This window comes from Agelaius phoeniceus, chromosome 11 (assembly GCF_051311805.1).
Source record: "Agelaius phoeniceus isolate bAgePho1 chromosome 11, bAgePho1.hap1, whole genome shotgun sequence".
NCBI lineage: Eukaryota > Metazoa > Chordata > Aves > Passeriformes > Icteridae > Agelaius > Agelaius phoeniceus.
The window spans coordinates 11,973,470-11,996,185 of record NC_135275.1 but is presented as its reverse complement, the minus strand read 5'-3'; the positions used below and the strand labels follow the sequence as shown (position 1 = coordinate 11,996,185).

The 22,716-nt window shown below is 39.1% G+C and overlaps 1 protein-coding gene across 4 annotated transcripts in view; it reads left to right on the top strand.

The window, feature by feature from the left end:
* Positions 1–4,716: 4,716 nt before the first annotated feature.
* The window catches only part of EEFSEC (eukaryotic elongation factor, selenocysteine-tRNA specific), a 123,564-nt gene continuing 105,564 nt past the window's right edge, over positions 4,717–22,716 (top strand). For 2 of the 4 annotated variants that reach the window (XM_077184390.1, XM_077184391.1), the window contains exon 1: positions 4,993–5,312. In XM_077184390.1, the coding sequence (XP_077040505.1) occupies positions 5,042–5,312 (271 nt within the window). In that variant the 5' untranslated portion in view covers positions 4,993–5,041. Of the gene's footprint in view, positions 4,858–4,992; positions 5,313–22,716 lie in introns of those variants that run through there. The other 2 variants (XM_077184392.1, XM_054640278.2) reach the window with 2 other exon arrangements.

The following is a 22,716-nucleotide window of genomic DNA, read 5'->3' as shown; positions in this document are numbered from 1 at the left end:
ATATTAGTCGCAGAATACAAACACCTAATGGTAGTGAGCTGCAGACCTTTTCCTTTGTAAAAGAGCAAATATACAACTCTGATTTCTCCAGTGCATTAAACTGCCCCAAGTGCTGTGGGTAAGTCTGGTCAGAGTTCAAGTTTCTGCCAGTTCTGGAAGAATAATTAGCAAGTCTGGTAAGAGCTCTGAAGGCAGTGGTGTTGCTATCAAGGGGTTCAGGCTAGGTATGACCCTCCTTCTCAAAAGGGTGAAATACATAATAATTTGTTAACTTAGAGTGAAACTTGTCCATATGGTCCACGTTATCTTGTTTGATGTTGCAACAAGACCTGTTTTTGAGATTATGGCATTTCAAAGTCTATTTAATAATATTTGCTTATTTATTTTTGGTGAAATTCAATATACAGGAATGTAGATGGTAGGAATAGAGAATTGCTGTTAATCTTCACTGTAACTTGGAGGATGGATAGAAATATTCTGTCTATAAAATCAGATATGCTGCATAAGATTCTTTAACTTTGGAAATAGTAATTAGGGATTTTTCCTGCTTAAAGTGGATAAGAAACAGACTGTTAATTATTTGTCTACAGCAATAAGACATCTCAGACTCAGAATTTAGAGCCGAAAACTTCTGTCTGCTAGTGACCATTGCTGTTCAGTAAATAAAATCTGCTGCCACGATGAAGATACAATTTTAATATTGACCTGCAGAAAACATGATTAAAATTATTTGGATTTGTGTTTATAGTAGAAGAGGATACCTCAATAGAAATAAAAGTAAAAAATAGTTTGCTGGATAAATGTAAGGCTGGATTCTCCTTCTTATTTGCTCACAGGAATTACTTAACTGTGCCAGATTTGGCATTGCTCATTGTATTGACTGTTTTACTCATTCCATATGCTCTTTGAGCATTGTCCTGAAGCTGCAGTTAAAGAGGGGCAAAAGAGGATATTCAGATGAGGGAAAATAAACAATAATCCTTTAGACCACACAGGATTAATTGTTTATTCCCCAGGAAGAGCAGGGTACAAGTGGAACTACTGGGAAGTTTAGAACTAAACTTCCACATTGTATATCATCTTTTATAACTGGTGTTTTGTGTTGTGATGCATCAGTACGAGGAAATATAAAACCTCAACTTTTACATGATTTTCTGTGATTTTTTAAAAACTCGTTAATGTATTAGAGAGGGAGGATAAAATAATTCAATTGCAAACATGAGTCTTCTTCCTCCTTTGTCCAGGCCACCAGATGGAACAGAGGTCGGTTGCACAACCATCCTGCCCAGCTCTTTCTATGGATGCTTTGAGTACAATTTATTATTTCACTAGCCAGCTAACCAGAAAAAAATATCACTAACAGTCTGAACTGTTATTCCCCAGCTTTAACCAACTCATTTTACCAAGGTTTCTTTTGCCCCCTGGTTTGAGCTCCTCTGTTTGGCACAGATGTCATGCGATACCCGAGGTGGGAGCTGGAGACCTGAGAGCTGTTTTCCTAGACTAAATGTTTGAGGTTACAGGACGTAGCCTAGTTTCACATAAGCTTTCAAATTTCAGTGGGACATGCTGAATCCTGAAACTGTCAAATAGTGTATTATTTTTGGAGTGAGAGAGAGTATGTGTGTGTGTGTGTGTGAATGACCTTTACATTTTTACCCTATCCCAAAAGTCTGACTTCCTGCCCTTTCTCCCACGAGTCCATAAACTTGAGCATTAAAGTGAACATGTTTTAAGGAAGAAATTCCATACAGGAGAGAACAACTGGGATGGAGAATGGTTTATTTAAGGGAAAACAAGGAAAACAGCTAAATGCTACAAATTTTGGGAGGGGTATAGAAAAATGTGGAGAAGTTGGGATTCTCTCATTTTGCCAGGTTCCCCTCTCCCTCTCAGTAGTACCAAGACCTTCATGTAGGGGTGGGGAGTGATGGGGATAGTGGCCATATCTTCTTTTGTTCCCTGCAAAAGAAACTGATTACTTTTCTACCCTTCAAAGGAATAGGAGTGATGTGAACTACCAAATGCCATACCTTAATTTCCAAATTTGTAATTAATTCTAAAACTTTGTAAGCTAACAGAATGGACATAAATGCAGAATAAAAGTGCTCATGTCTGTCTTTATCATATTTCTTCTTTGATATTGGTGATTGATGTTATTCATTTCACAGGTACAATGTGCACTCTAATATTTCCTCAAGTGATATGTGACAAAATCAGATCCACAGGCTTTAAAACCCTGGAGACACAGGTATGATCTCAGTGGTAACACCAAGCTGTAGGCTCTGAGTTTTTTTCCTTCCTTTACAGAAGAACAACTGCTTTCCTATCTAAAAAGTTGCAAATCTTTTCTGTGTCTAAAGGGATAAAATTAAACCTCCATTTCTACTCCTTCTTGCAGATCATTCAGGAGTAAAAGAAGGGCCAATATTGTTATGTGAGGAATGGAATGAAAACCATTTTCCTGTGGATTTTTATCTTCCTTCCTTAGCTATCTTTAACAGAAAAAATTATATTTTTTTAATCCCCTAAGTTCTGTCCAGTATCCATCTAAATTCTGGCTGAGCAAAATGCATCTCTTTGTTAAGCTGGCAGACCAAAATGGATCTCAGGTGAGCCCTGCTGTGGCCTCTTAGACTGTGAGTATTGAAATGGGACCTCCTTGACCTCATTGCCAGTTTTCTCAAGGGTTGTAGAAAGTTTTAGACCTTTCTACATTGTCAAAGCTTGTTGAAAAATAGCTGTTATTTTAGATGTTTTCAGAGGACTTCTGGATACTACCTTTTCTAGTTGAAAATCAGACCTCTTCCCACCTCTTCCTTCTGAACTCATCTTTATAATGCTAAATGAAAAGAATTAAAGGGTAGGTTTTATGATACAGGGATATCTGTGTGGATTCTAACTTTTTAGGGCCTTATGGGAATTGAGGTAAACTTTCCCTTCCCTTTGCAAATGCATATTGATGTAACAGATTCAGCACAAGGAAGTGTACATGAGCCTTATGATTTAACAGGAAACTATTCAAAGCCTGGGAACTTGGTCTGAAAAGTGACATTATGCTTAATTTGGCTCCCATGACAGAGATTCCATCAGGCTGAACTATTCTGCTCAAGAAGCTGATTAGCTAGGCTAGCTCAGTATTCCTTGTGAGTTCATGTCTTTCCTTCAGGGAGACAGTTTGTCTCTCAAATAGCACTGAGTGCTGGGAAGAAATGCTTTTTTCCCCCCCCTTTTTCATTTGAGTCATTGATTCTGTCATCTTGACTTCCATGTGTTTGGGAAGGAGGAGTAATTTGCATGCAGCTTTAAACCAAACTTTTTTATATTGAAAGTGTTGGTATATAAAACAATTTTCTTTGTAGGAAATAGCCTGGAGTTTGGAGTCAAAGCCTAAAAACCAAATCCGTGATGTTGACAATAGCCTTAGGCAAGTCATTTTGCACTTCTGGCTCATTCATTAGTTATTCAGATGTGAATGTTATTGCTATGAGCAATATGTACTACTGCACAGAGTGAGCAGAAAAGGAACTGCACTGCCCTCAAAGGAAAAAAAAAGTAGAATATAGAACAAGTCTAGTCTACTTTGACACCTGTGGGAAGTCAAGTTCATGACACAGTCTTGATTTCTTGGCTTGTAAAGAGCTGTAATCATTTGAAGAGGTACTTTGGGCTCCTTAGTCACTGTTGCAATGCCGAGCACAGGTGTTAATCTTTATCCTGTAAAGCATTTATCTCCCTTGGTAATCTGTAAAGCGGAGTGACTTAAATCAGTCAAGGAATCACGCCCTTAGCCTCTGAAATGCCCTCAGGCTTCTCCAATGTTCATCTGCTTGTTGTTGTCTGTTTTGGTGGTGGTAGCGGTGCTTACCAGGAGATCTGTTCACCACTGTTAATAATCTTGGATTCTTCATTCATTAAGGATATGATTTTTAAAGCAGCATTTTCCCTAACTTAAATATCCCTTTACAGGAAAATTAATTATGCAAGCCTCGAATTTATGAAGTGTAAGGTGAGTAAATGATCCAAACGTGACCTGTTTTTTCACGTGGGTTTGCAATGTCCATGTGACTTCGAAATCAAACCCGGTCACCACAGTTCCAGCAGCACCGGGGTTTGCTTGGGGGCAGAACGGAGGGGGTGCTGTGACAGTGAGCGTGTTTAAGCAGCTGCAGTGTTTAATTAGCGCGGGCGACCTGCGAGCGAAGGTGTGGATGGATGCTCAGGGGGAATCCCCTGCCCCTGCCCAGGGCCGCTGGCTGCCAGCCCTCCCTCAGGCCGGGCACAATGGGGAGGGGGCCAGGCTGATGGGCGTGTGGCCATTGAGGTCACCTGCTGAAATTGGTACCCCGTGAAACTGGGCAAAGACGTTTAGGTTCATGGTCAGGTTCAGGGAGTGGTGCTTGGGCCGACAGGTGGTTTGCTGGGTGGAGGATTTATCGATAGGAATGATAGGAGTTTAGGTTGGGTGATTAAGGAGGTGAGTCACGAAGTGAGCATGATAAAAAATCAGGGGCTGGGGTTTAGTTGAGGCATATCATTAAGGAGGGGGAGAGCCCTTTTTCTTTAGCTTAAAAGGCTAATGCTGGTTCATAGTTTCGTAACGATTAGGATGATATTAGAGAGGCTCAGCTTTCGAAGTTAGCGAGTGGGGTAGATTCTACCACACCTGGCATGAAGCTGTGGTTACCTCCGCAAGATTTCTGAGCATTGTCTGGAGACGACGCCGGGTCGGGAGGCGAGGAAAGAAGTTTGGTTGAGGCGTCCTGGGATTGCGTCGGTTTTCATACCTATGCTAGGGACAGCTCGTGAGTGAAGTACATCTTCAGCAGTGAAACTCTGCCCGGTAGGGGCAGCGGGGTGAGCTGGGCTGTGCGCCGGGCCGGTGCTTCACATCCAGGGGCGCGGAGCGGACGAACGGCGCCGTCTCCGAGCAGCCCTGCCCGGCGCTGCGCACCGGCCCCCGGCGGGCGGAACGGTGGCGGCGGGGCCCGCGTTGCCGCAGGGGCGCTGTGGGGACGGACCGTGCGGGTGCAGCGCCGCCATGGCCGCCCGAGTCCTGAACGTGAACGTGGGAGTGCTGGGCCACATCGACAGCGGGAAGACGGCGCTGGCGCGGGCGCTCAGCACCACCGGCTCCACCGCCGCCTTCGACCGGGCGCCGCAGAGCCGCGCGCGGGGCATCACGCTGGACCTGGGCTTCTCCTGCCTGCGCACCGAGCTGCCGCCGCAGCTGGGCCCGGGGCCCGGCGAGCTGCAGCTCACGCTGGTGGACTGCCCGGGGCACGCCTCCCTCATCCGCACCATCATCGGCGGTAAGGGGGGCGCAGGGGGGCTGCCCCGGCCCGCCCCGGTGGCTGCCGTGCCTCCCGGGGTGCTCCGGGCCCCGCGGGGCTGCGCCCGCCCGTGTCCGCGGTGGGAGCGGGGCCGCCGGGGGCCGGGGTGTCCGCTGTGCCCAAACCGAGGGGATGGGGCGAGACAGGTTTTTCACGGATCTACGACTTTGCTATGCTTGCTCGTAGTTGCTCTTCAAATAAAACAAACTGTGCTCATAGGAAAGCACTCTGTACACGTGAGTTCTTGGAGTGCTGTTTGGATGGTCAGGTGTGCTTAGGTTTCTTACACTTACTAGATAAAATGTTTTATTTATTGTGTATGGAGGCTTATTAATGGCATCGAACAGCCCTATAAATTGCTGTTTTCTTGCCTGTTAAAGCTGTCAGAGTTTGATGTTGTCTGTAGTTGAGAGCTGTGATGTAGTTGCTGGACATGCCCTGTTGTTTTGGAAGACGAGGGAGTTGTAACATGATAATTTTAGGCTTAGAAATAATTGTGTGGATTTTGATAACTCTTCATTTTAGTCTTCATAATAGATTATGTCAGAAGGTTAATTTGGTTTGCATTAGGACTCATTTTAAATTAGTTCACCATATTCTGTCTCCCTTTCCATCTCTTCTAGAGAGTGTTGAGAGGTGGTCGGTGCTTCACTAAGGAGCTCATGCAGTCACAGCTGCGGGAGTTTAAAGTAGTCACAGGTTGTTGTAACTGTGGGGATCCGCCTGCAAGTTCAGTTCCTCTGCCAGTGTCTCTTTAATGACAGCTTGGTGGTTGTTTTGTAGGACAATGTTTTTTTGGCTAGACTGAAGTTCGGGCTGAGTTTACTTGTCGCGATGTGGGAGTTTAACCCCCTTTTGAACAATTGCGCTGTTTGTAAGTTTCGTTAGTGTTAACGGTGTTGTATTATTTGCACTTCTTGTGGGTAGGATAATAAATATTTACTTATTTGTCAGTTTCAGCAGCAGTAAAATGGTCTGTTTCAGCAACGTGTGCTCCGCAGCTGCAGGGGAGGAGTGGCCGTGTGCTTAATTCCAGAAACCTGCGGTCTTGTGCTCATTTCTTGTACTTGGCAAGCCCTTATTATTCCTTAGTAATTGTAAGCACCTGATTATCTTCTAAAGAGCAAAGTTGACTTTGGCAGATGTTTCTTGGATGTACTGAAGAGTCACTTGTAGTCAGACATTCCTTTCTGCCAGAAGCAACTACTCTGAATGGTGTGAACTTTCTCATAAAGGGGACGTGGGAAAACTTGGAGATCAGCTTCAACCAGTTCTGTTTTTCAGTAACTTTAACACTTATTTGAGGTGGTTGTTTGATATACAGACTTCTCATTGCTTTCTGTTATTTTTATGAAGATCTTCAAGGTATTTAGTCACAGCTGAACAAGTTATTCAGATTTGCTTATTGATAGGGTGTGCAGGGAGAAGGAAGGCATGGATGAGATGATAACAGTTTTCTTCCCAGCAAAAATAATTCTTTATGGATGGTAATTCAGACACATAAACACATCAAACTTGCTTAGTTCCACTTATACCAGCTTATGTATTCTACTGAAGTAAAAGAGTTGATTGGTGTGACTTACTGCAATTCTGTGTGTTAAGAAAGGATTGTAGAGAAAATGCAGTATTGTATTAGTTTAAAGATAGAATTAGAAACGTCAGTTTTCTGCTTGATAATAGATGTATCTTGACAGTGGATGCTTTTTTTGCTTTTTTTTACTACCAGGTTTGAAAGGTGAAAGCTTGATGATAAAACCTGATCTGTGCCTGTAGGACTATTTAGGTGCTTACAGGTTTGGTGTGGTTAGGTGAAACTCAGACTGAAGTGTAGCATGTCCTGTGTAACAGGATACATTCTTTGGTGTTCATGTGTATTTCAGTAATGCCAACTTTTTCATCACTTCAGGAATGGAAAGTGAGTCCTCCCATATAATGGTACTTGAAAAATTTAGGTTATTTTCATTTACTTCCTTGTTACCAAGCATTAAGGGTTCACCATTCCAAACATTTTCTCTGAAGCCAGGAATGCCACTACCCTTTTCTTTTTGATGGAATCTATGATTTCCCTGTTACTACACATTTTCTCTATGTATGGTTTTTCATTAAGACATAAGTGCAAAGTGCTTTATCTTTCTGTTTTTATTCTGCACCTCAGATTTCCCATACTTCTTTAAAATGTCACTGTTCTGAATAGAAATCCTGGGGTAGCTACAGGTGGAAGTTGACTTGGAGAAAAACTAGAATGCCTGTGAGCAGGGGAGCTGGATGTGAGGATTTGGAAGATGGAGTGACAGCAGAGATGAGAGGGCTGCTTCAGAACTCTGTTAGTCTGTGCATGCAGGGTTTGCAGCATAAACTACTACTGTGAAAATGTTACTGCATCTTCTTGTTTGCAGTTCTCTTTTTTCACTGAAGGTGGGATAAATTAGTTGGCTTCCCCTTGAGTGATTCCAGCTTGTGGAAACAGCTTCTGCTGTGGCAGGGTAGCACCAGCGTTGTTCACTCAGGTCTCCCATGAGGTGAGGAGCTCAAGGGTTTCCTTCTGAGGAGCCACTTTCTGCCGCTTCTCTTCCAAAGTGCCATCTTCACCAGTGGTGTCCCAGGTTATCTCTCTTTTGTAACTGTCATCTTTTCTGTGCTCCCAGAGTGCTCTAAGAGTTAATTCCTTTGCTGTACAAAGCTGATAAATCTGCTCACAGGTTAAATGTTACTATTTACCACTCTTTAACATATTTCTGTACGTAGCTAATTCCTGAAGTGGATTTTTTCATGTCAGAATCTAGTATTGCATTTTTGTCATGCTGTGCCAGTGCTTGACCTTGTGAGTACTTCTCACAGTCACTCACAAGATGCTTGTTCAGACACAATACCTTAGGATTAAATGAATGCAGAATATTTGAGCAGTAACCAATTGGAATGAAAAATAGAAGTCGTATTTCATTCTGTGTGACTACATTTTTCTTGCAAAGCTTGTCCTTGAAAACAAAACATATCAAATGTTAAATCAAAAGTGTTTTGTTTTGGATGGGGTTTTTTTGGGTTTTTTTTTTTACCTGCATGCTGGGAATGGGAAATGATGCAGACAGTTTCACCCAAGATGTTTTGTTTAAGTTTTAGATGGAAGGTGATAGTCAAGGTTGGAATGGAATAAGTAATAGTCACTTGGTGTACTTCATCATGCCTTTCACTTGTATTCAAACCATCCTGGTTTATATTCTTCTAAGGCTCTTGTGCGTCTGTGGCAGGAAGGCATTAAGTTATTGTGGGTAGCTATGTGGCTTGGACTGTGCTGTGTATTTCTGTCTTACACTTTCAAACAATAAGAACAGAACTTTTTATTTTAAAACACAATTTCAGACTTTTGCTATGCTTTAGCAGGATCTTGTCTCAAGCAAGGCAACAAAACCAGTATTTACAGCCATTAGTGTCTGACTTGTGCCAAGCAGTAAGAAGCACCCAGATCTGCCTCACGCTTTGGTTCGTGCACTGAAGGAATGACTGCAAGATGCAGGACTGATATTTTTGTCACTACTGCATTCTTCTGTTGCTGTAGAGATTTAGGGTGGTATTTTTGGTAAAATTTCACACTGAGATGGGGTAGTTTCTGTCACAGCACTATGGGGTTTTTAAACTTCTGTTCTTGTGTTAATGTTCGGCTCCTCATCTTCCACAAAGCTGATGTTAATGTCATTGAAATAGAATAAGAGTTGCTTTTACATTTGTTTGTCACAGACCTGTGCACCAGTAGGGTCTGGAATAGTTTCTCAAATGAGTTCAGCAGGAAGGGATGCCTGCAGAGAGGTTAGACAAGTTAATCTGCCAGACGAAATTCAATCCCCATATTTCATTTTAAGACCACTTTGCGTAGCAAAGTAGTTTAAGCAGTAGCAGATTTTTTCCTTGCTGATGGTTAATTTCATGCCCTACAAAGGGTCAGCACACTAATATAGGAGAACATGATTACCTCATCCCAACTTCCCCCACACAGGCAGCCAAGGGTTACTGAGTGTTTGCTTTAGGTGAGCTGTTGTTGGATGCCCTGTTTGATTTTGAGATGGGTCCTCAAAACAATTTCTAAATCAGAAAATTGTTTGGGTTTTTTTTTTCCCCTATGAAGTTCAAAGGACAAAGTATCCTTATAGGGTTTTAATTGGAAAGCTACTGCTTGACCCTGGTTGTTTAAACCTGGGCTGGGGGGAGCTCTGACAAACTTGTAGTTTTGTAATCCTTATGCCTGTCTGAACCTTTGACCTTTTTACTTTATAACTAGAACTTCATTGTCACCATTTGTCCCTGCAGTTCCTTTCAAAGCACACTGCCTTGCAAGTGTCTGTTTCCACTTTGCTTCTGTGTTCAGCTAAGGAAGGGTATTAATTCATACCTGATACATTGGAGGGGCCAAGACTTTTGAACTTGCACTAGAGCTTGGAGAGGGGGAAATGAGCATGGCAAAAGCATGTCTTGCTGATGCAAATGAGTACAATGAAAACAGGCTTGGGAGATCAAGGGAAATGTGGTCTTGCTACCAGCATTCAAATTCAGTCAGATGCAGGTTATTTGTAAGAGTAACATATCACAAAAAACCCCCACCTTTTATCACAGATTAGTTGTTTTGCTGAGTTTGTTATAAGCTTTTAAGAGGATTTGTAAACTTGGGGTTACCTTTGCATTACTGCCATGAAAACACCCTTCTGTCAATGTGAGCTTTTGTTTGTTGAGATCTTTGAGAAGATGTGACAGTTCTTGGTTTTGTTTTTTTTATTTCTTTTCTAGGTGAGTGAGCAAGTAGAGTTTTATAGTTGTGGATATCTATGTAGATGACTTGCTGTTGAGTGCAGATGTCAAATGAAGGGAAACCTCTGGAGGGAAAGAGTGCCTTGTATTTAATGGATATCATTCTATTCAGAGAGGAGTCACCAGAGAGCCTTGAGATCTTTGGCTGCCAGTTGGAAGTGAGAGTAACGTAATGAACGCTGTTCTGGTGGAAAAAAAATAAAATTAACATACATCTTGTGTAATGTAATTCCTATCCACAAATCTTGATGTTGTGGTTGATGTTGTGGAAGTACTTGTTAAGGGACTTCAGCTAGCACTAGTGGGAATGTTTCCAAAACCTATTAGACTCTTTGGGTTTGTGGTGCTTGTGAATTGCTGACACTGCTTTGTATTAAAATTTCAAATAAACTTTATTTCCTTAAATGAAATTGAAAGAGTGTCTTTTTTTTTTAGTCACTATAATTTGGCTGGTGCCAGATACTTGTCTGACAACACGAAGGAGTATTTTTATTGACATTTTAAAATGAAAGCTACATTTTTTTTTTTTTAAATTAAGGAGCTATGCATGAAGAAGGGCAACCAGTATAAAAACTTTGCATGGTCTCCACAACCCTCGAATTGGAACTTTGTCTCCTGGATGTTGCAGTGCACAAGAGGGCAGTGTTTGCTTACATTGCAGGATCTTAGGGATAAGTACTCGGGTAACAGGTCAGCCTGGGGGGAGTGACCTCACTGTGAATCGAAACAGAATTAAGTACACGATTTGGAGCACAACTCCGGGTTAATTTTCTTGTTCTTAAAGAAAACATCCTCTGTGTTTTAAGGAAGGTTAGTCTTACTTCATCTATAATTTGGGTTGTGCTTTTTATACCTTAGGCAATAAAAACGTGTGGGGTGTTCTCTTACACATGATATGAAACACAGGTAACAGGTGAGAAAAACCAACTGGTTTGATGTGGGAACCATGGAATTTATTGTGTACAAGTTCTTTTATTTCCTTCTTCATTTCCCCATGTCTTTTAATAACTGGGTAAAAGGAATCTAGTTGTACTAAATCTGCTCTGAACCACTGCTGTGTAAATAGGATTTGTTGTGTGATATTGGGTAGAATGAAACTTGGAGGGGGTGTATCAGGGTTCCTTAAAATTGGGGTCTTGTGGAATTTTTATCTGTCTATATCATAACTGTAATAGCTCTAACTTTCTGTGTATTGCATTACTTCTTGTTTTTGTGGGTCTTGTGAGTGATGTGACAGTGGGATTACTATTATTTCTATTTCCGTTCTTGTGTTATTATGCTCTTTTCTGCAATTTTGACTTGAAGCTGTAAATTTTGCTGTAAAAGTTACAGCAAAAATGTACAGCTGATTGTGCTGTAAAAGTTACACATTCAACAGCTTCCTAAACTTACACAACAACTCTTAGCCAATATTAGAGACTGAAGCAGGACGAGTCTTCTGTTCGTTTTCTGGGTCAAGTAGTTTACAAGGAGCAAGAGACCCATTTTCTCCTGATATCAAAAGTTATAGTGAATAATCACATTCTCTTCTGCTTCTTAGAATCCTGTCAGAAATGTACTGGTTTCTGTATGGGGTTTAAAAAATAAAAATAATTGTGCATGTCCTGTTTGGAAGATGTGATTTATAATGGAATTCTCAATCTAAAGTGTAGATTTTTAACCAGGAGTGGTTTTATTGAAACTTGTTTGAATGTGAAATTGTCCCTTGCTACTATATGACAATTTTTCTGCAAAGCTTCTGAGTGGTTGTGTTTGTTTGCTTGTATACAACAAAACTGTGCTATTTGACACTTTGTCATTTGACACAAAACTATGACAGCTTTTCAGGAAAACTTAATAACCAAGCACTGTAATTATGCTGTTCAAGTCTGCTTGATCATTTTTCCTATTCATTTTAAAACAGAATTTCTTTGTTCCAGCATACTGTGTGCAAGCATTCATCAAATAACCACTTTTCACTTTTGCTTCGCAGGGAAGCTTTGTTAATCAATTTTTAGGTGCTTTAAAATATTAGCTAATGTAGTGAAGTATTATAAATAACTGCATAAAATCTAGAACAACTTACTGTAAAATATGGAGCATATTTATACTTAAAATTACCCTTGTCAAAGTAAATTTAAAGCACATTTTTCAAAGTAGCATTTTTACTGATAATGGATATGCTTGCTTGCTAAACAGTACAATTGAGCAACTCAGTGATCTGCTAATCAACAAACCAGCCTTATAAGATTCTTCTGTATTGGTTCTGCATATTGATTTAAAAGTTGTCTTCAATTAGTAGATGCTAGATATAAGCAGAAGGATATGTTGCTTATGTATAAACCTATTTTTAATAGCTAGTTAGCTTGATGGAGCCATGAACTGAATTTTCTTAATATATTTATTTTGGGGTTTTTGTACTTAAAATAATACATGTTTTTGCTTGGCTGTTGTAAAGTACTGTTTATAAAAATCCCTAGAAAAACAAAATGTGGATGGAAGAATTGAGGTTATAATTGTAAAGCAGACATGCAACAGATCTCACTGAGGGTGCAAACCAAACCTGTACACTGTCACTGCTGGAGTCCTTTAAGTGTAATCAAAGTTGTTTTTCCTTGTGGCAATGAGTTTTCTGTCTGGGAGCCCTAAGGTTGGCCTGGCAAGCAGAAGGGCAAGGACAGCTGTTTTGCAGTGGTCATTTCCAGCTGGATTCTTGAACCTGTTGTGTTCTGTGGGTCTCAGCTCATCATGGGGAAAAACTGAGTTAAAATTACCCTTGTGAGCTTCAGCAGAGAGACTGGAATAACTTGCACGATAGCTGGGATTGCAGAGATACTCTGCATTCTGTGAGAAAATATTCCTTGTGCTATCTGTGAAATTCAGATTAGGGAGCTGTTCTGAATTGCTTCCTTTAAACTATTTGCTTCCAGAAAGTGTTGCAGGCTAAGTAAATACCAATAATTCTTATTTCCTATCTCCTTATCAATTCTTTTACCAAAATGTTCTCATGCAGTTTATCTAATCTCTTCAAGTGAACATGAAATGGTTTGTGTTGGCTTCCAAATTGAATGACAATCTCAGTTTCAAATTTAGGCTGATTAATCCTATGTTAGATTGTAATTATTAGCATTAGCAACACTAGGGTTAGTTGGGACCAGACAAACAATAATAAATATGTATTTATATTTAATGCAACAGCAGAAGGAATTGGTGGATAGTAGAAGGAGAGGAAATGGAATAGACAGGATAGCTTAAATAAAAATGAAGAAATTGTATTCAGGAGCATCATGGAGGTAAAGAATGATAAGGGGGAATAAAAATTGAGGTTTGAATTTTAAGATTTATATTGATCTGGGTAAGAATCCAGGCTTCCTCACTTCAGAGAAGAGATGATTCATTTGTGCTTATGGTTTTGTTGAGAAACTCCTTTCTTTCTTCATGTTATAGAAGGGGTGATGATGATGACTCTTTTGTCCACTGCTTGTTCTGCAGTACTGGAAAAATGAATTTAATATTGTTGCCTGTAGCACTTTCTTGTCTTTTGTGCTTATGTTTTCCTTTGTTTTCTGTCTTATTTGGGATGAAACATATGAATGGCATATGAGAGTAAGCTGGTATTCTTGGATCTCAGGAGCTCTTTTTAGTTGTTAAACTTTGCCTTAATTTTTTTTTTTGGCCAAGTTTTACCTGTCTTCTTTCCATTAAATGCCTTGTAAAGCAGGTGAACGTACTTTAGATATGATTATCCTGTATATGTAAAATTTGAAATGGTCTTGAAGGACCTGTTGGGTAAAAAAAAAGTTATAGAAGTGTTTGAGAGTTGTTGATAGAACTATCCTATCATCTTGATAAGGATAGGCATAAGAAATGTGGGGGTTTTGTCATAGATGTTTATTTATGCTTAAATTTACTTCTCTTAAAAACCAGCCTTTCAGTATTGCTTTGGGGAAGAAAGCTTTCCAAAGTATGCAAAAACTGCATTTCAGAGAGAAAAACAAAATTGTAGCTTTCTTTTTTAGGATCCAGAAGAGGGGGAGGGAAAATGGTTTCCTTGTATTGGACTGTGCTGTTGGATGGAAGACAAAGCTCAGTCTCTCTTGCTGACTAATGTCATCATCAAGGCATTTTTTTCTCCCACAGAGCAGTTTTGTCTCCATTGAGACCCCCACAGCCATTGGCAAGACCGTGGCCTGAGATTAAATCTCACGCTTGGGTGAAATTCTAATGACTGTAATTGTTTCCTCTTTTAAAGTCTGTGGTCCCTTCATCAAAGAGTGGTGTGGAAATGATGCATTTATGTTGTAAAAAGAGAGGTCCTGATTACCTGGACCTGTGGTTGACTTGGGGGGATCGTGTGTGGTGTTCTGGCAGTGGTTGTGCACGCTGCCATTGCAGTGTGAGATGATTTAGAGAGGCTCAGAGTGCTGCTCCATCCTTGCTGGCTCTGGGCTGTCACTGCAGGTGAGAGTGGCAGCAGCAGCAGCTCTGGTGTCTTGGTCACCTGCTGGGACAGGAGGGGAGAAGCAGTAACTGTGGGCTCAGGGAGTTTCTGTGAACGATCCTGTTGAGTTTGTGAGGGTCCCCAGGATGAGGTGAGAGATCAGAGTCTGACTCCATGTTCTCAGAAGGCTGATTCATTATTTTATGATATTATATTAAATTAAAAGAATACTATACTAAAGAAAGAAGGATACAGACAGAAGGCTTAACAAGAATGATAATGAGAAACTCGTGACTGACTCCTCAGAGTCTGACACAGCTGATGGTGATTGGTCATTAAGTAAAAACAATTCACAGGAAACCAATCAAACATGCCCCTGTTGGTAAACAATCTCCAAACCACTTTCCAAAGCAGCAAACACAGGAGAGGTGAATCGGGTAATTATTATTTACTTTTTTCTCTGAGACCTCTCAACTTTCCAGGAGAAGAAATCCTGGTGAAGGGATTTTTCAGAAAATATAACAGTGACATGATCCCATGCAAAGGGCTTGGGACTCATCAGTGTTACTGTTAACCCTCACAGTGCTTATTGGAGGTGTCCAGCAGCTTGAAGGACAGCACCAGTGTGGTGGAGCTGGTTGTGGAGGAACCCAATGTAAGTGTGAATGTAGATATGCAAAGAATTGCAGATAACTTTATAGAGAGATTGCCCCATCCTGTAGGAATTGGAATGTATGCGTGCAGCAGTGTTGTGATTGAAAGATTCACATAAGTATTTTGTGTTCTTTGGCTTTAATGTGCAGTTCTGTATGTATTCAATTTTGGGGATTGTACTGTTCCCTAACTCTAAAGATTTATGAGAAAAATTAACTGTGCATTGATTAGAAAACATTTTGAGCTTGTATTCTAATTTAGCAAGTATCCTTTAAAGACATCAAAAGATCTGACCAAGGCACATTTCATCAGAGAATGAGGAAAATGGTTCAAATAGTACCTAATTTTATGTGCCTAGATTGCATTTAAAGACTAAAGAAATCCCCAAACATCATCATTCTTAAAAGCATTCAGCATTAGAATCTTTCCCTGATCTCTGAAATGATGAGTATTCAGTTTAAAGTATTAAAAAGTTTATCAACAAAAAGCCACCAAGTGTCAGCAGTACTGTTCACCTAAGGGACTAGTTTTGGGCATTTGGCACTGAAACTGGCCCCTGTCTGGCTATATTATAGCTTCAAATCATATGATAACATGCCTAATTTAAAAAAATCCTTAAAGCCTGAAAAACAATTTTTTACCCTGAAATTACATCTGTTTGTTTGTATATATATAAATAAAAGAAATGATAAAACCATTAAAATAACAGTTAATATTTATTCTTGTGTATGGCTAAAATTTCAAAAGTCACAGGTCAGGCAGCCCATAAGTTTTTTTTAAGGAAGTAATTTTGTTCTTTGGATTTGCTTGCTGTTTGATAGGATTTCACCCTGTGGGAGGGACCATCATGAGTATTGTTTCTGTGAGTGGATATTTCACCTGACTAACAGCTGAGATGCTCCCATTATTTCAAGTGCTGTGATGAAGTTGTGGTGCCCATGTGCTTGTAGTTGAGCTCCCCATTCACTCTCTCTGGTGTGTATTTCCATATCCAGCAATGGTGGCTTTTTCTGTCTAAAACTGGTGTTGAACTGAAGTCTCTTGTGGGAACAGATTCACCTGTGTGTGGTGCTGCATAGTGCTTTTAGGGGAAGTACCAAAAAAAAGTGTATTTGGTTAAATTGAACTGTACCAAACTTGTGCAGGGATAATACTTTTCTGGTTAAGGGAACAAAAGAGTTTGAACTGAAGCTAAATTGTATTTAAAAAGAAAAGAAAAAAAAAACCCCAGAAAACCAAAACAAGTGACTGAAAATTCAGTCTTTACAGAAAGTTGGTTTGAGGTGTTTTCATTACTGAACTGTGTTGGCTAACAAATTATGTGGAGGCAGATATTTGGGAGTTCTTTCATTGTATGTCCCTAAATGTGCCTTTTTATTTCTTCTTAACTTTATATACAGTATAATATATACTGTATAATATAGTTGGTTATTCTACTAATGTCCAGCCCCGTTTAATGTGCCTGAATGTTTTCTTTGTTGTAATTTAAAGCCAAACAAATCAAAGTGAAGATAAATTTAGCTGTTTCTTTACTTACCCTGCACCAAGAAACCAGGGAGTCCTAAACTTACTGTGTAAAAGAATGCTGGGTTTTTAAAGACTTGCTGTCAAACTGATGCACTGGATGAAAGTTATTTTGGTCTCTGTACTTGTTTCTTTTTCCTTTGCATTGTAAAGATACTTATTTTTGACTCATTAGGAAAATGGTGGAGTGGAGCTAGGAAGAGAATACATCACATAGAAAGTGATGTCAGGTTTATGGAATTTCTTGTTATGTTCTTGCATACAATTGAGTCAATCCTAGGTAAAATTAGAAATTACTAATGTGAAATATAAATTAGTTGACAGTATCCTTTCAAGGCTTGTGTACTATTTTAAATTTTTTTGCAATAACTTACGAGCTCTTGTAAAAACAGTTGGGACAAAATAAGTAGAAGGATGTTTGAGGTGAAGCTGTCTAATACTTATTTTAGTAGCCCATAATAGTTTCCCTTTCTGTTGGAGTGCTTACCATTTTGTAGCATCTCAAGTGCACCTGTATTAACTGTTGTTATTGGATGCTGAAGATTTTCAGGATGACACAATGAAATCATTAAAATGCCCCCATTTTGGGGATGTTGTTTTTCTATTTAGAAGCTTTATGTAAAAGATTTGTGATTTTGTTCCACTTCCTCTTCTTGCACTGTTTGTTCAGAAATAGAATAAATAAGTTCTGTGAATGAAAAATCTGTTTCTGCTAAGAGGAAGCTAAAGTGGAGTCTGATGTTCTCTAACAATAACAAATTAATTTTTGGGTCAGAAGCATTGTATAGATATAGTAAAAGCAGCCAAGGTGAACTCAGCTGCCAGAAACTGTTTATTAGAACTTAGCATAAGAGTAGAGTTGTGTGGTTAAGTTGTGATGGAAATATGGAATGCTTTTGCATAGTTTATGGGTGGCAATTGTGATTTTTGTAATAGGTCAGCAAAATATCAAGCCAGTTTTTCAAAATTAAATACATTTTGGAATGTATGTTTTTCTGCTAAGTGGCAACGATCATTGTAAAATACTTTAAATGCATGAGTTGTATTCTGTCTTTCAGTTTCTGTTAGCTCTGAGCACCCAAAAAAATTGAGCTTTAATCACCAATGCTGTGTTCTTTCTTGGTGAGTTCAGCATTTCATTAAGGAGTGGTTAGTACTCTTCAATTATGCATTCATTTACCTTAGTGATGCATTTACAGTTAGTGTTGGTTTAGTGAATTTGGCTGATGCTGAGCAGTTTCAGCAGATTTTTTTTTCTTGCCATGTAAGACCTGAAAGAAAGCAGTAGAGAGGCATTTACAACCTTGGCAAAATTTTAAATGATAATCTTACTGGATTTTTAGGGGGGAAAAAAAAGGAAAAAATGAGGTGTGGTTATTTTTTTGTTTTGGTTTTTGTTGCTGTGGTTTTCTTTTTCCCACCACTTTGGACTTTTAGAATTCCTTTCTGAAGTCCATCTCCATAGGCTTTGTCTGCAGAACATCAATGGTTCATAGTGTGCCTCTTTTAGCTGCAGGGGAATAAGTAAGCTCTGTAGCATTTAGTAGTATTTATATATCTCTGTAGTATTTACCTAAAGGGGTGTCAAGGAAGAAGGAAAAGAGGAGGGACAATGTCAAATGGGATTAAAAACCAATTTCTTGATGTTTACATGGTGATCTTGCCTGTACAAATAAGAGGGAGAAGAGGATCCTGATACTTTTAAAAACTGCTCTTGTTTGTTGTGTATCACAACTGGGCTTAAATTTAAGCAAGCACTGCCTTAAATTTAAGTGAGTCCAACTCTCAGTTGGACTGAGAGTTACAGTGGTTTGTGGCAGGAGGAGTTGGGTTGCTGCTAACCCAGGTTGCTTCACCTCTGGTTGTTTCATGTTTTCTGGTTCCCTGTTTTAAAGTCTGATGCCTTTGCTTTCAGATTTAGCAGTATCCAAGCCTGAGTTCCGTTTATTCACACAGCTGCAGGGAAATAGGCTTCTCTGCCCGCCCCGTGCTGCTGCACAGGGAGGAGATTGATGCTGCTCTCTTGGGACTGAAAACTTCACAGCTTTCATTTTGCTGGTAAAGCCCTTCCTAAAACTTGTGTACTTTGAGATTCAATTTTCCATGGACCAACAGAATCTAGGTCCTGGAGAGAGGCAAATCTTCTCATTGTACATTGAATTCTCGTTTTTCTGAGTAACAGAAAACATTAGGTAGGTTTAAAACGTGGTGACTACAGATGAGAAAAGTGTTTTAAAAACTCTTTTCCTAAACTCTTGTGGTGTCTCGAGTCTCTCTCCAGGCCCAAGGAGTACCCTGCTTTTAACAGGACACTGGAAGTAAAAAGCATATAAACAGATGCTTTTATTACTTCATTGAGGGAGGAAAAAAATTAAATATCCATTTCTATGGTTATTTGATTTTTTTTCTTCTATGTACACCAGTCATTAGACAATTTCATTTTATGTACCTACATACCTTTTTTCCTCTTTATATGCTTTATTTCAATGTTATATTTTTACAAAATGGCAAGATAATCTTTTCCTCAAAAGCAAATTAACTATGACATTTTAAATATAATTAATAAAAATAATTTATTGGAAGTACTTTAAGGAAATCCTCTAACAAAATTTAATTTAAGTCTACAGTAAATTGTCAGTAAGAATATACTTAATAAAGTTCCATTGTATTTTGCTTCCGTTATTATTATTATAGGCTTTTCCAACAGCAGTTGTCTCCATCGTCTGATGCAAAGGCCAAAGTGGTTAGATAACAAGTATATTTACTTAAGTTCATTTGAAATGAAATTCTCATTCTGATTTTTCCATCCCTTGTTCTGTAATTCTAGTTCTTGCTGTCAGGAAGTTCAATTTAGAAACCATTGTGCTCTCTGAGTCTACAAGATATGAATGGCAAAGGAGACCTAACAAAATGTGAAAAGCAATAATTAAAAATATAAAAAAGGCTCGTACGAGGCAAGAGCATCTAAGAAGGGGTTTTGTGAAGGACTGAAGTATGTCATCTTTAAATATTCTTTGTATACTTGATATACTTTTGATCCTGTTTTGTATTCATGCTTTGGAATTTCTTCTCTTAGTCACAGAGATTAGATTAGCAAGGGCAGATGACTTCATTGCACTTCTGGGTGCTTCTTTTCCAGAGCCCCATCCAAGCTAGAGAGTGATGGCTCAGTGCCTGCACTTGCTGCTCTCTGAATTTTTGCTGGGACTGTGTTCTCTTGCAATGTGCAGTTAAATGAAAATCTACTATTACAGCTTTGGAGTAGCAGCATTAGCACCCTGCACTCCATGTTGTTTTGTTGTTTATCCAGGATTCTTGTTTGTTGCTTTTTTTGAGTGAATAACTTGAGCAGTGCCAGCATTCCTGGGAGCTGGTCACATGAGCCTGGCAGAGCAATGTGTATTCTAAGCAGACTTTGTTTTCTGTAGGCTTTCTTCCCACTACCCTGGGGATGCTGTCAGCCTTTGTTTTAACTTGAAAATTTAAATTTTGATTTGCAAGACAAAAAAGTGGTTTTCAATGATTAAATGAAACAGGAGGGTGAGTGTGGGATGACCTGCTGTACTTAGCTCATGAAGATCCTCCTTTGTCACAGTTCTGTTCTTGTTGAAGGTTTTGAGCTTGAGTGATGTTTTGCTTAAGCCACAGGTGTTACTGCTCACAAACAGCTTACAGAAACTGCTACTACTGCTTGTAAAATGCTTGTTCCTTTGTGTCAACATTTGTATTTTATTCAGTTGTTCGCTCATCCTGGAGAAAATGCTGGAAGGACTTGCTCTGAATTATACTGAAATATCTATGATTAGATAATCATGTTCTGGTTTATATAGTGTTTGAGCTGTTGAGCTGTCTTATGAAATTTCTGTGTAGGGTTGTGTTGAACAACTTCACTTTTGGAAATTCTTCAAAATACATAATTGAAAACTCTTTTCCTATATTTATGAGGAGTTTTAGAGATAAAGGGCCTGATTTTGTATGTTGATGGTTTCTGTATGTTCACCTCACAAAGATCTGTGCTATTCTAAGTGTAAAACTTGAAACAATAAAATAACATGGTTGTGTCAGAGATTAAAATACTTCCGTTATTTTAGGGAGCAAGGGTCTAAATTTAGTCTATGAGCTTTGTAAACCTGGGGCTTTGCTTTTTGTTTATCTGTGAGGTGCCATGCATATTTGCAGCTCTGTAGAAGTATCAGTTCAGTGCCCAGCTGTGTGTTCTGAATCCATGAAGTCCTCGTAGGAATGAACTCAGTAAGGGAGACTGCAGGATTCATGTCCAAACCAGAATGAAGTCAGACCAGGTCTGTATTTTGCTCTTTGGCTGGAAAAGTTCATTCACATGAATATCTGATGTTAAATAATAAACTATATAATTCAAAACATTTAACGTATTTATTTTTAAACTAATATTCCAGCAGTGAAATTTGGAATATCTTTATGGAACTTGCTCTGCTGTAATTTTTTTTTAAGAAGTCATCTGGCTATAAATCATGATAACTTAGATTTTTCACCTTGCCTCTTCTTAGTCCTATGGGCAACATTTACTCAGGCATTGCTACTGTCTCTTATCTTGCTGCAGTTATAGATCATTAAATTCCAGCTCCTCTTAACACAGTATAAATTCTAGTCTTGACAAGTATTGTGCCTGGTTTTATTTAGTAATTAAACTTTGCATGGTCTTCTTCCCTTACAGTGAGCTTCACCTTTTATATTTTAGTGGACTTTTATTAATTATATAGAGAATGTAATAATGTGAAACACAAATGCCATACACCCTGCAATTTCTGGAGTGCTTTGTGGTGTTGCCAGTTTAGATAGCATATCCACATGATATAGTTTTTGTCCTGAAGTACTGGGATGTGAAATTTACATGGCTGTTGACCCCTTGAGACTGCTTCGAAATGAGGTGTGTATCTTCTGCAATCCTAGTCAGCAAAAATTTAAATAAAAATAAATACACTGCCAGCAGCCCTTGTGCTGGCCTGGCAGGAGGTATGAAATAGTACCCTGTGCTTGATAATGGCCTGTTGAAGAAGAGTCTCTAGCACAATGTGATGTGACTTAGTGGAATAACAAATTATGCAAAATGATTGCTATTGTCATGATTAGGTAGTGAATGGTAGGGCAGGGCCTGATGTCTGCCATGGGCTGAAGGCCAGACAACTAAATACAAAATAAATCTTGAATGAAATTTGAGTGGTGAATCCAATTTATCTTTTAAGACAAACAAAAGTATAGCCTTTATATACAAACATGGAAAATTCTGTTAAAGTAAACTGAGAATAAACTAATAGATCACTGCTTTGACTGTGGTTTTCAAGTGATAAGTTTGTGGTGATTTTTGCATATAAAAACTTCCCTTGGTAGCTCAGTATAGAGTCTTAAAACCTTAGCCAGAACAATGTAATGGCATCATTAACTCTTCAGCTACCCTTCCGCTGAAATTTGCAAGTTAGCAAAGCACCTAATATTTACCATGGTAGCAAGTCAGGGTAACTGACTGCTGCCTATAATTTGTCCAGAAAAATTGTTTTCCAAAGTACTGCTTGTTTACTTTGGCTCTAATTATCTATGTACAATGCAGAGAATGAAAGTATTTTGTTTCTCTGAACTGGCATCCGCAATGTGATTGGGACTGATTTGTTTGAGATTTCTTTCTGCATGCTGCACTGCTATGGCTGTGTAGTAATGTGGGTGCTTGAAATAAAGCTTGACATAAAAACTGGGATTGTTTGCAGGGTGTCTTTCTTGAGAACAACCTACTTTTTTGACATGGATCTTATTTGTCATCCTTGATCCAGCTACTGTTCTGTTAAAGATTATAATTCTTGTTGGTGTTTGGAGATGGTGAAGGTTTGGAGAGTGGTAGTGCTATAGAAGTCTCACAGAATTTTTTATTGTGACATTGAATTAATTTCCCAGTTTGCATGTGTGTGGAGTTGTATGTTGAAATATAAGAAGAAATAACCTAATTGTTCTCTCTTATTTCCA